The 13914-nt window shown below is 45.6% G+C and overlaps 1 protein-coding gene across 10 annotated transcripts in view; it reads left to right on the top strand.

Annotated features, from left to right (window-relative positions):
- The window catches only part of ZNF286A (zinc finger protein 286A), a 54950-nt gene that overhangs the window by 33401 nt on the left and 7635 nt on the right, over nt 1-13914 (top strand). For 3 of the 10 annotated variants that reach the window (XM_070061411.1, XM_070061412.1, XM_070061418.1), the window contains 3 exons: nt 4825-4913; nt 8510-8636; nt 12842-12937. In XM_070061411.1, the coding sequence (XP_069917512.1) occupies nt 4825-4913; nt 8510-8636; nt 12842-12937 (312 nt within the window). Of the gene's footprint in view, nt 1-15; nt 2317-4824; nt 4914-8509; nt 8637-12841; nt 12938-13914 lie in introns of those variants that run through there. The other 7 variants (XM_070061414.1, XM_070061415.1, XM_070061417.1 and 4 more) reach the window with 7 other exon arrangements.

Consider the following 13914-nt stretch of genomic DNA (forward strand, 5'->3'; position numbering starts at 1 on the left):
GCCAGGCCTCGGTCGTCCTCCGCCCCTCCCTCGGCGCTGGGCTCGCGGCGGCGTCCGGGGCGTGGCCGTTGGCTCCGGCGCCCCTGTCCCGGGGCGGACCGGGCCCGCCCACCTGTGAGGGAGATGATGGGGCTGGGCCGCTCCCCGGGCGCAGGCTCCGGCTCCGCCCGGGCACCCCTCGCCCTGGGCGCCCCGCGCGCCCGGGTCCGAGCCCCCTCTCCGGGTCGGGGTCCTGCCGGGCTCCGGACGCGGGGCCGGGGCTGGGGCTGGCCCTTCCCGGAGGGAACCCCGGAGCGGGTTAGGGAGAGAGGGCGAGGCCGGCGGGTGGACCTGGGCTTCCCGTCGGGCAGCCTGCGCCGCTCTTCCTCGCGGCCCGTGTGGGGGGCGTCTCGGAGAATCACGTGGACATCACCTGTCGCCCCCCTGAGCTGAGGGCGGCCTGCTGCTTCGGGAACGCGGGGCCCTTCGTCGCTCTTAGACGGCCGCACCGACTTGGGGTCTGGACAAGCGAGGAAGTTTCTCCTCCTTTAGGCTCGTTCCGCACTGTGTGGCCGCTTCTCACTGTCCACCTGGATCGTAGAGAACAGGAGGAGTGGGAAACAGCCCCATGGAGCGCAGGTCTCGGGAGAGTTTTGGCTGGGTCACCTGCAGCCTTTTCTTCCTGTGGGTGTGTTGATACGGCTGATGGAAAGCCGAATAATACTGAATTTTAACCAGTATGACGTCTTCTGCGTCTAAAATTTTAAATGTGCTATTTGCACAGCCTGGTAGTGAAACATATTTTACAAGCATAATCTACAGAGTGTGCTGCCAAGTGAGACTTAGTTATCTTTACAGATCTAACTATTTAATTGGAAAAGCGGGGAAGACAGACACTCCCCCTGGTGCCTGCCAGCCCTGCGGCTGGGCCAGGCCAAAGCCTGCAGCTCAGAACTCAGGCCAGGTCTTCCACCTGCTGTCTGCTAGGCTGCACATCAGCAGGAAGCTGGAATCAGGACCTGAGACGCAAACCCAGGCTCTCAAATATGGGCCCCTGGCCTCCCAAGCAGCACCAAGCACCTGCCCCCAGTCACAGAACATTTTTAAACAAATTATCCTTTGGGAAGTTTATTTTTATTGGCACACAGTTTTAAAATGTTTATTATAGTCTCTCGTTTCTGTTTTTTGTTTTTCCTGCTTTAGCCAATGGCTTGTAGATTTCATTATTTAGAGAATCAGATCTTGGCTTTGTCACCTGTTTTTTGTTTGATTTTTTAAAAATTCATTAGTTTCTTCCTTTATCATTTTTACCTCTTAGTTGGCTACCTTGTTAAGTGTTTTTCTTTTTTTTATTTTGAATGTGTGATGTTTTACTCTTTCCCAAAATCCTACTTGAAAGTATTTATGAATGTAAATTGTCTCCTTAAAACTTTGCCAGTGACCATGTATGTTTAAGGTATAACATTCTCATTTCCAGTCTCACTGGCAATTAAATTTTAAAGTTTTCTTTTTGACTTAGTAGCTGCTAAGGAGTACCTATTTTAAGTTCCAGGCTCAAAAAAAAATTTTCTCTGTTCCAAACTTCCATTTACATTTATATTCTATTGCATCAGGTTTACAGAATGTACTCTATTCAATTTCTTCTTTTTGACTAGAACTTTTTCTTTGTGGTCTGTGGCAAATCTTAGCAAATGCTCCCTGAGTGCCTGAAAATAACTTTTAGATGTTTGTTTCATTATACTCACATCTGTTTAAGTTCTGTATCTTTAAAGTTCTTTGCATTTATGACAGTCTTGCTTTATATATATATATATGTAATATATATATAAAGAATTATTTATTTACTTGAAAGTCAGAGTTACACCTTGAGAGAAGGAGAGGCAGAGAGGGAGTCTTCCATCTGCTGGTTCACACCCCAGATGGCCACAACAGCCAGAGCTGTGGGAATCCGAAGCCAGGAGCCAAGAGCTTCTTCCGGGTTTCCCACGTGGATGCAAGGGCCCAAGGACTTGAGCCATCTCCCACTGCTTTCCCAGGCCACAGCAGAGAGCTGGATCGGAAGTGGAGCAGCTAGGACTCAAACCAGCCCCCATATGGGATGCCCACATTGCAAGTGGTGGCTTTACCCGCTACGCCACAGCACTGGCGCCTCTGCTTTATATATTTTAATTCTTTCTTTTCAACAAAGTAATGGTTAACTACTGCAAGTATCATTCAGATTAGGTTCTGATTGGCATAGACTGTATTAAATTTAGATTAAATTCTGCTTTATTTATAGGACAAGCTATTGAACCTTATGGGGAGTAAGGTGACCATTCATGGCAGGTGCAGATTCAGGTATGTTTAAGCATAACAGAGTCCCTAAATGAGGGAAAATTTAATTACACAAGTTAGAGTTTGTCCAAAATTCAATACTTGTTCTTTCAGGGCTGACACTGTGGTATAGCTGGTAAAGCTGTCACGTGCAGTGCCAACATCCCATTTGAGCACTGGTTCAAGTCCTGGCTGCTCCACTTCCAATACAGCTCCTTGCAGTGCCCCTGGGAAAGCAGTGGAACATGGCCCAGGCGCTTGGGCCTTTGCACGGATGTGAGCGACCTGAGTGAAGCTCCTGGCTTCTGGTTTCAGACTGGCCCAGCTCCTGCCATTGCACCCATTTGAGGAGTGAACCAGTGAATGGAGGATCTCTCTCTCTCTCTCTCTCTAATGCTTTCAATTAAAAACAGAAATTTTTTTTAGATTGTTCACACAAAAGGAAAAAAAAAGATATTCTTGGAATATTTCTTTGTTTGATGAGTAGGTGACTGTGCCAAAGAAAGATTGAATTTTCTTCCACTTTATACAGCAAGTTGATTTAGTGGGAAAGGTGTGAGCTTTGAAATTACATTGCTTAGGGGCCGACACTGTGGCATATTGAGTTAAGCCTCTGCTTCTGGTCCACTTTTGACCCAGCTCCCTGCTAATGGCCTCGGAAAGCAGTGTAGGATGACTCAAGTGCTTGGGCCCCTGCATCCACCTGGGAGACTGGGAATAATCTCCTGGCTCCTGGCTTAATCTGCCAGTTGCAACCACTGAAGCCATTTGCGAAGTAAACCAGAGGATGGAAGATCTCTCAGTCTGTTTCTCTCTCTCTCTCTCTCTCTCTTTGTAACTCTGCCTTTCAAATAAAATAAATAAATCTTTTAAGAAAAAAAAATAAATTACATTGATTAGAAACCATATATCTGCATGACCTTAAATAAGTAGTTTCCTTATTCTAAACCTCTCTTGCAGAAATATAATCTCCATTGGCTTGATGTGAACATTAAATGATAGGTTTTTTTAATCTTACGATTTATTTAAAAGAGAGGAAGAGAGACAGAGAAAGACATCTTTTATACACTGGTTCACTCCTCCAAATGGCCACAATGGCTGGGGCTGAGCCAGGCTGAAGCCAGGAGCTTCATCAGGGATCTCCCACATGGGTGGCAGGGGCCCAGGTACTTGGGCTACTTTGCACTGCTTTCCCGAGTGCAAACATGGAGCAGCCGGTACTTCAGGAAATGCTGATGTGGGATGCTGGTGTCACAAGTGGTGGCTTTGCCCACTATAAAACAATACCAGCCCCAAGAGTATTTTTTAAACTCTGGGTCCAGCGCTGTGGCTTAGTAGGTAAAGCTGCTGCCTGCAGTGCTGGCATTCCATTTGGGCACCAGTTTGAGTCCTGGCTGCTCCACTTCCAATCCAGCTCTCCACTGTGGCCTGGGAGAGCAATAGAAAGATGGCCTGGGTTGTTGGGCCCCTGCACCCACATGGGAGACCTGGAAGAACCTCCTGGCTTCTGGCTTCAGGTTGGCTTAGCTCCAGCCATTGTGACCATTTGGAGAAGATGAAAGACCCCTCTCTCTCTCTGCCTCTCTGTACCTCTGCCTTTCAAGTTAATAGATAATTTTTTTTTCCTGACAGGCAGAGTGGACAGTGAGAGAGAGACAGAGAGAAAGGTCTTCCTTTTCCGTTGGTTCACCCTCCAATGGCCGCCCCGGCCGGCGCACCGCGCTAATCCGAAGCCAGGAGCCAGGTGCTTCTGGTCTCCCATGCAGGCGCAGGGCCCAAGGACTTGGGCCATCCTCCACTGCACTCCCTGGCCACAGCAGAGAGCTGGCCTGGAAGAAGGGCAACCGGGACAGAATCCGGCGCCCCGACCAGGACTAGAACCCAGGGTGTCGGCGCCACAGATAGAGGATTAGCCTATTGAGCCACAGCACCAGCCTTGGCTCACTCTTTAAATGCCCACAATGGCAGGGGCTGGGCCAGGGCCGCTGTGGAAGCTGGGATTGCTGTTCAGGTCTGTCCTGTGGGTGGCAGGGACCCAGTCACCAGAGCCATCTCTACAGCCTCCAGGACCTGCCTGCTCACTCTGCTACTCACTCTGGGAGGCAGCAGGTGATGGCTCAAGTAATTTGGTCTCTGCCACCCATATGAGAGACTTAGATTGATTTCCTGGCTCCCAACCTTGACCTGGCCCAGTCCTGGCTTTTGCAGGCATTTGGGAGTGAACCAGTGGATGAGATATCTCTTTCTCTCTCTCTCTCTCTCTCTCTCTCTCTCTCTCTCTCTTTCTCTCTCCCCCCCTCCTGTTCTTCCCCTCTCCCCCTCTTCCCCTCCCCCCCCACTGCCTTTAGAATCAATTTTTAAAACAATTACAGAAAATAATTATTACAACAGATTTCAAGATCTCTTGGACCAAAAGTCTTTGGTCTTCTCTCATCTTGAACATTACTCTTGTGTTCCCTAAGGGAGGTCATGCTCACTTGTATCTGAAACTCCCAAGTGAGATTGGTTTGTATGACTCACTCTCTTCTGCAGGTATGTCTTTGCCGAACTCGACTCTTTCCAGAGAGGGAAACACAGAAGCAGAGATCATGGCTGCTGTGGTTTTTTCCATTGGACCTCTGGTAAGTTAAGGTTTCCTCTGTTTCCAACCTGCTGTATTGATTTGCGTGGATTCTACTTCTCCTGAAGTTTGGGACTTTGCCTCACCCAATACCCTCTCTGGAAACTGAACCTAACAGTTTGACACAAGAAATTTGGGTTCATCATGGTAAAATACAATCTATTAGAAGATTCACTGTTGATACTGAACCAAATATCTTTCCAAAAATTCTGGTCTGTTTTTGGATACAAAAGGGCATCTTATATCTAAATTTTGATGTTCATTTGTATTGTTCCCAGGACATTTCAGTTACTTAAGGGGCAGTAGAATAGAACATCTTTCAATTAGGAAATTTAGGAATTGTTTGCTTTGTGCCCACTCTCAGTGGTGTCCATTTTTCTACCCATTAATAAGTGATCAAACTTAACAGATGATGGAGAGAAAAATGTGGACAATACTTGGCTGTGGGGAGCTTGCAGTCTCACTGAGGGTAAAGCATACAAAAGAAATAGTTACATGATATTTAGGTGAATTGTTGCTTAGCAGTATGATTTAAAAATCAGTGCTACATAGTGGGGAAAATAGGACATTAGTGAGCAAGTGTTTGGCTGAACAGATAAGCTACTGCCCACATCCCATATGGGAGTGCCCAGGCTCAAGTCCTGGCTCTGTTCACAATTCCAGTTTCCTTCTGATGTGCACCCTGGGAGGCAGCAGGTAATGTCTCAAGTAGTTGACTCCCTACCACTCAAACAGGATACCCAGGTGGAATTCACAGCTCTTGGCGCCAGCCTGGTGCAGCCCTGGTTGTTGGAACACTTGGCGAATAAACCAGCAGATGGAGATATCTGCTAAAATAAAATAAACAATAAATTTTTTTTTAAAATTAAAAATAGATTTTTTCTTAAAGAATCTTTCAGTTGGGACATTAGTGGTCAACAGAAATTCTTGAGAATAGATTTAAGCTGGTACCCAATTACAGGTGGGATTTAACTTGTCAAAAAGTATTTGTGAGGGTATCCTGGTGAGAAGAGAGCTTAAGGGCAGGCTTTGAAGTAGTGAACAGTGACTAAGCTACTGAATCAAGTTGGAAAGCTGTAAAAGACAAGACTAGAAATTAGATGTTATGCTGAATATTTTAATTTTACCTAAAGACATTTAAGTGTATATGTATTTGGAATAGATATTAATCTGATTAAAAAAACAGTTTTAACAGTGACTTTGAAATAGAAGTTTTGTAAGAAACACTTGATCAGTAGTTCCGACTATATTGGTTTTGTAATATATCATAGCCTGGTCACATGCATCTTTAATTTTCAGAGGTTAAGGTTCATATCATTATTAATTTTTTTAAAGATTTATTTATTTATTTGAAAGTCAAAGTTACACAGAGAGAGAAGGAGAGGCAGAGAGAGAAAGAGGTCTTCCATCCACTGGTTCACTCCCCAATTGGCTGCAATGGCCAGAGCTCGGCCATTCCGAAGCCAGGAGCCAGGAGCTTCCTTCTGGTCACCCACGCGGGTGCAGGGGCCCAAGGACTTGGGCCATCTTCTGCTGCTTTCCCAGGCCATAGCAGAGAGCTAGATCGGAAGTGACACAGCCAGGACCTGAACCAGCGCCCATATGGGACGCCAGCACTGCAGACGGCGACTCTACCTGCTATTCTGCAATGCCAGCCCCAGCATAATGCATTCTTACTTCATATTGTTAAAGCTAGTTCTTTCCTTGAACATAAAATATTTCATGAGTCTGTACTGAGACTTCAAATTCAGAACCATGGAGTTAACCTAATCTCATCAGTATTACATTTATATCCTCTTTATATCTTCGTACTCTCATACCAAATTGATTAGTTTTTAGGAACACTGATAGGCTAATTTGTTTTTTCCAGCACTGCACACACAAAAGTTACAGAATATCATTTCTACTTCTACCACCAATAATATTACTTGCTGAAAATGTCTTGTTTTTGTTACTGTCTTTGTTTCGGGGTTCTTACTCAGAGGTACAGAAAATTACTATGTTTTAAAATCACTCAGAATAGTTCCTCTCTGATAAATGGGTATGCTATTCCAGCTGGTTGCACTCTACTTTTAAAGTTTAGAGATTGCTTTCTTGAAGTTTAATCCTTGTTTTAAAACAATATAAAATATTTCCACAGTTCAAAAGTCAAGTATACAAAACAAGAAGTATTCAGAAGAGCCTAGGTTCTATTCAGTCTTCTCTACTCTGTTTCCTCCTTCTCTCAGTAGTTCATCATTCTTCCATTCTTTATACAAGCATTTGTACATATCTCATATCCTAACCAAAGAACTGCCCCCCAAAGTCCCATGCGTTCTTTTCTGTCTCAGAGCTTATAGCAGTCTGTATCTGTGATCTGATTGATGCAGCATCTTTTGTTAAGCCATATTCTACAGATTAGAACTGAAAGAAGGTGATTTTTTACATAAGTCAGGGTTTTCTGAGATAACAGATTATTTGAGTAGAAACCAGTAGCTATAAACAAATATTTTAAAGACTTTCTAGAGAAGGAAGAAGCCATGCTGTTTGGCTCCAGAAAGTATAGTATGAGCAATATGTAGAGTTTCTAGAAAACCAAATTTGAATTAGTTTGGTAAAACTACTCTCGGGTGGAACTCCAAAGATAGAATAGGCTTCCTCTTACGGTTTTAAGTTCTTATCACTGGAGAGATCTATATGTCCTATAAGGATTAAGCAGCTGGCTCCGCGGCTCACTAGGCTAATCCTCTGCCTGCAGCACCAGCACCCCAGGTTCTAGTCCCGGTTGGGGCGCCAGATTCTGTCCTGGTTGCTCCTCTTCCAGTCCAGCTCTCTGCTGTGGCCCTGGAAGGCAGTGGAGGATAGCCCAGGTTCTTGGGCCCTGCACCCGCATGGGAGACCGGGAGAGGCACCTGGCTTCTGGCTTCGGATCAGCACAGTGCGCCAGCCGCAGCAGCCATTGCGGGGTAAACCAACAGCAAAAGGAAGATCTTTCTCTCTGTCTCTCTCACTGTCCACTCTGCCTGTCCAAAAAAAAAAGAGATAATTTTGGCACAATGTCTGAAATTTATGTGTTTTGTTTGTTTGTTTGTGGTTTTTTGTTTTTTTGGTTTTTTTTTTTGTTTGTTTGTTTGTTTGTTTTGATAGGCAGAGTAGACAGAGAGAAACAGAGAGAAAGGTCTTCCTTTACCATTGGTTCACCCCCAAGTGGCCACCGCGGCGGGCGCACCACGCCGATCCAAAGCCAGGAGCCAGGTGCTTCTCCTGGTCTCCCATGCGGGTGCAGGAGGAAACACCTGGCTCCTGGCTTCTGATCGGTGCAGCGCCAGCCTTAGCGGCCATTTGGGGGGTGAACCAACAGAAGGAAGATTTTTTTTCTCTGTCCCTCTCTTTCACTGTCTAACTCTGCCTCACTGTATGTAACTCTCTCTCTATCTCTCTCTCACTGTCTAACTCTGCCTGGCAAAAAATTAAAAAAAAAGGGGGGATTAAGCAGTTGGCATACCTAATCATTTGGTGATTCTAATTTCTGGAGTTTTTCTCCAGTTTTATACATGTTATTCTGCCTAACAGGGTTGATAGTATAGTGTCTGGGTGATCACAATTTATTTATTCTAGGAGTCACTGACTTTTAAAGATGTGGCTATAGACTTCACGTTGGAGGAATGGAGACTGATGGACCCTACACAGAGGAGCCTGCACAAGGATGTGATGCTAGAGAATTACAGGAATCTTGTCTCCCTGGGTAAGGTTAATTCCTCTTCTATGTTGATACGTTTGCCCCCTTGACCCAGTTTACTGAGGATACAGAGCTTCTAAAGTACTTAACTGAATTTTAGTTTTGAGTTTAGGTGTCAGACTCTGAATCTTTGGAGAACGTTGTTGGTCATCATGCTGTTCTTCATCCTTAACTAAATGATCTGCTTGTTGTAGAATAACAAATGCAAGGGGTCTTCAGAAAGTTTATGGAAATGTGTATTGTGACAAAAAAACTACATGGAAATAAGCTCATACTGACTTGCTGTAACATTTCTGAATAGGTTCTAGTTTGAGGATAAGACATCAGTTTGAAAGGAGACCCTAGCAGAGCACATGAATTTTAAATGCTGCTAAAATTGTAACAAAACAAACATCATATTTATGATGAAGCATGGGGTGGAAGAATGATGAAATCGTTTATTCTTATGAGAAGTTTTCAGGGGGGCTGGCGCCACGGCACAGTAGGTTACTCCTCCGCCTGCAACGCCGGCATCCCATATGGGTGCCGATTCTAGTCCCCACTGCCCCTCTTCCAGTCCAGATGGCCCAAGTCCTTGAGCCCCTGCACCTGCCTAGGAAACCCTATAGAAGCTTCTGGCTCCTGGCTTCTGATTGGCTCAGCTCTGGCCGTTGCAGGCATTTGGGAAGTGAACTAACAAAAGGGAGACCTTTCTCTCTGTCTCTTCCTCTCACTGTATGAGATTCTCCCTCTCAAATAAATAAATAAAATTAAAAAAAAGAAAGGAAATTTTTCGGGGACAGTGCCTCCAGAGAAATCAGTTTACAAATAGAAAACTCATTTTAAGAAGCAGCAGGGTGATGTTAAAGATGAACACATTAGCAGCAGACAATCCATGACAATTTTCAAGGGAAAAATCAATCTTGCTTGTGCTTTAATTACAGAGGACTGACAGTAGCACAAACAGTAGCCAGCCCTAAACATCCCAGTTGCCTCAGTCTGCTCAGCTCTGACTGAAAAAATAAAGTGGAGCAGACTTTCCGCTCGATCCCCAGATCAGCCCCAGATAAGAGCAGAGGCTACCGCAGAAAATTATAAAACTGCAAGATCATTTCTTTCGAGAATTGTCAGGGGCGATGAAGCATGGCTTTACCAGTATGATCCAGAAGACAGCACAGACAAAGCAACGACTACTGAAGGTGGAAGTGGTCTCGTCAGAGCAAAGGGCATGGCAGCCGGATTTGGGGATGCTTAAGGCATTTTGCTTGTTGACTTTCTGAAAGCCTAAAGAACAATGACATCTGCTTATAGAGTGTTTTTGAGAAAGTTGGTCAAAGCTCAGCCGAAAAACCACGCGGGAAAGCTTTCCCGGAGTGTCCTTCACCACAGTAATGCTGCTCCTCATTCTGCTCGTCAAACAAGGGCGGTTTTCTGAGTGTTTGTAAGGAAATGATCAGGCTTCCGCCTTACAGCTCCTTCTGACGTGTTTTGTTTGTTTGTTTGTTTGACAGGCAGAGTGGACAGTGAGAGAGAGAGAGAAAGGTCTTCCTTTGCCGTTGGTTCACCCTCCAATGGCCGCTGCGGCCGGCGTGCTGATCCGATGGCAGGAGCCAGGTGCTTCTCCTGGTCTCCCATGCGGGTGCAGGGCCCAAGGACTTGGGCCATCCTCCACTGCACTCCCTGGCCACAGCAGAGAGCTGGCCTGGAAGAGGGGCAACCGGGACAGAATCCGGTGTGCCGGCACCGCAAGGCGGAGGATTAGCCTATTGAGCCACGGCACCGGCCTATCTGACGTGTTTTTGTTTGTTTCCTAATCTTAAAAGATTTTTAGAGTGCCCATTTTTTATCAGTTAAGCTATAGTGTTATGGTTAAAATCCCAGAGCCCTCAGTTCTTTCATGTTGGACTAAGTGGCTGGTATCATTTTGTTTTTGTTTTTATTTTTATTTTTGTTTTTGTTTTTGTTTTTGACAGGCAGAGTGAACAGTGAGAGAGAGACAGAGAGAAAGGTCTTCCTTTTGCTGTTGGTTCACCCCACAATGGCCGCTGCGGCCGGCACACTGCACTGATCCAAAGCCAGGAGCCAGGTGCTTCTCCTGGTCTCCCATGCGGGTGCAGGGCCCAAGGACTTGGGCCATCCTCCACTGCACTCTCAGGCCACAGCAGAGAGCTGGCCTGGAAGAGGGGCAACCGGGACAGAATCTGGCGCCCCGACTGGGACTAGAACCCCGTGTGCCAACGCTGCAGGCGGAGGATTAGCCTATTGAGCCGCGGCGCCAGCCCGGTATCATTGTTTACAAGTATCTTCAACTTGTAAGTTCATGTTGAGAAATAACATTTTATTTTTTGTGTCTTTTAATTCCATTTATTTATGAACTTTTTGAAGCCTTTTCATATGTTCTGTTGGAATCTAGTTCCAAAGTTTATTCTCGTCTGTTCCATAAAGGAATTATCAGTGCTTCTAGAAAGAAAAGAAACAAATGTGTTCATTTTCTTTTCAATTAATAATTAATTTGAAAAATAGAATGAGAGGGAAAGAAGTCTTCCATCTACTGTCTCACTCTCCAGATGTCTCACTCAGCCAGAGCTGGACCAAGCTGAAGCCAGGATTCCAGAACTCAGCCTAGGTCTCCCACATGGATGGCAGGGACCCAACTACTTGAGCCATCACCTGTTACTTCCCAGGGTGTACATTGGAAATGGAGACAGAATTCAAACCCAGGCCTCTGATATGGGTTGTGGGTGTCCCAAGCAGTATCTTGACCACTGTGCCAAACACCTACCCCGAGTTTTTAAAAAATATTTATTTATTTATTTGAAAATAAGAATTCTTTTTTTTTTTTTTTTAATTTTTTGACAGGCAGAGTGGACAGTGAGAGAGAGAGACAGAGAGAAAGGTCTTCCTTTGCCGTTGGTTCACCCTCCAATGGCCGCCGTGGCCGGCGCGCTGCAGCCGGCGCACCGCACTGATCCGAAGGCAGGAGCCAAGAGCCAAGTGCTTTTCCTGGTCTCCCATGGGGTGCAGGGCCCAAGCACCTGGGCCATCCTCCACTGCACTCCCTGGCCACAGCAGAGAGCTGGCCTGGAAGAGGGGCAACCGGGACAGAATCCGGCGCCCCAACCGGGACTAGAACCCGGTGTGCTGGCGCCGCTAGGCGGAGGATTAGCCTAGTGAGCCGCGGCGCCGGCTTGAAAATAAGAATTCTAAAGAGGCAGAGGGAGAGAGGGGTCCTCCATCTGCTGATTCACTCCCCAGATGGCTGCAGTGGGTGGAGCTGCACCAATCCGAAGCAAGGAGCCAAGAGCTTCCTCCAGGTCTCCAGTGTGGGTACAGGGGCCCAAGGACTTGGGCCTTCCTCCACTGCTTTCCCAGGCCACAGCAGAGAGCTGGATCGGAAGTAGAACAGCCAAGATCTGAACCAGTGCCCATATGGGATGCCGGCACTGTGGGCAACAGCTTTACCCGCTATGACACAGCGCTGCCCCCCATTTTGTTTTTAAATTCGAGTTATCCCTGTAATCCATTATCCCATGAAACCATAGTATTAAGCTCCCTTGAGATAAATACCTTTATAATTATCTAGGTTGTTACTGTACAATAGAATGTTCTGCTATGATAGAAATCTAGGGACCAACGCTGTGACATAGTAGGCTCTAAGCCTCCACCTATTGTGCTGGCATTCCATATGGATGCTAGTTCATGTACCGGCTGCTCCTCTTCTGATCCAGCTCTCTGCTATGGCCTGGGAAAGCAATGGAAGATGGCCCACATCCTTGGGCTCTGCACCTGCGTGGAGACCTGGAAGAAGCTCCTGACTCCTAGCTTTGGATCAGCTCAACTCGGGCCATTACAGCGATTTAGGAAGTGAACCAGCGTATGGAAGACCTTTTTCTCTGTCTCTCCCTCTCTCTCTCTAACTCTGCCACTCAAATAAATAAAAATAAATTAAAAAAAAAGAAATCTGTATCTCTGCTAGCCTATATAGCACATTCGAGCCACTTCTGACTTTTGAGCAGTTCAAATTTGCTCCACCTAAAGAACTGATTTTTAAATTTTATTTAATTTAAAGTCCAGTTTAACCTGCCATGTGTTGCTATTAGCAACTGTATTGGATAGTGCAGCTCTGTATCTTCCTATAATAGCCACTCTACGTGGAACATTGAGAACTGAGACTGAATTTGTCAGTAGTTCTCACAACATCAATCAAATCCTGTTTGTTTATTTTTGAACAGGGCTTGCAGTTTCCAAACCAGATATGATATCTCATTTGGAGAATGGAAAAGGACCCTGGGCAGTGGTGAGAGAAATTTCAAGAGGCCCCTATCCAGGTAAATTAATCAGAATCAAGAAAAAAGTTTTATTTCAAATAATATCATTGGAGAATGTTCAACGGAATATCTGAAATATTTTGGGGGTACCCCTGTTCTATGTTGTCTTAAAGGAAAAAATCTCCCCCGTCCCCCTGGCCCATCCTATTCCTCTCTGCCTCTCCTCTCTCCATTCACTACTTTTGGTTTCCTATCCCCTCCTACTCTGTTTCTTAATTTTCAGAATTTTTTCTTCCTTTTTATTAGAACATGCACAAAATATCCCTGTCACTTTATCTTTTCCAGTTAATTCTGTTTTTCTTATTTGTTTCACCATTATCTGGCCTTCCTTCATTTCCTAAAAATACTTTCTTATGCTAACCTTATTTCTTTTAAGCTAAACTTGTTTCTTTTAAGCTAAACCTATTTCAAACTAAAACTTATGGTTTAATTTTTTACTTGCAAGCCTGCTGAAACGTTGAGGGGAGCTTTCTTCCCTCCAGTTCTTTAACTAATCGAGAGTATAAACAAGAATGAATCAGTTGAGAATGAAAATGCAGTACCCACTTTGCCAGTACTTAATGCCTTTTTCTTTTGAGACAAGCTGGAGAATATGAAAGAGTAACTGGGATGGGGTGAAAGTATTTCTTTCACATCAGTTGGACAGCGGCGGCTTCTGGAGAGGGGACTTTATTTATTTATTTATTTGACAGATAGAGTTACAGACAGGGAGAGGGAGAGACAGAGAGAAAGGTCTTCCTTCCATTGGTTCACCCCCCAAAATGGCCACCACGGCTGGAGCTATACTGATCCGAAGCCAGGAGCCAGGAGCTTCTTCCTGGTCTCCTACGCGGGTACAGGTGCCCAAGCACTTGGGCCATCCTCTGCTGCACTCCCGGGCCACAGCAGAGAGCTGGACTGGAAGAGGAAAAACCGGGACAGAATGTGGTGCCCCAGCCAGGACTAGAACCCAGGGTGCTGGCACCGCAGGTGGAGGA

Source organism: Oryctolagus cuniculus, chromosome 17, assembly GCF_964237555.1.
Source record: "Oryctolagus cuniculus chromosome 17, mOryCun1.1, whole genome shotgun sequence".
Taxonomy (NCBI): Eukaryota; Metazoa; Chordata; class Mammalia; order Lagomorpha; family Leporidae; genus Oryctolagus; species Oryctolagus cuniculus.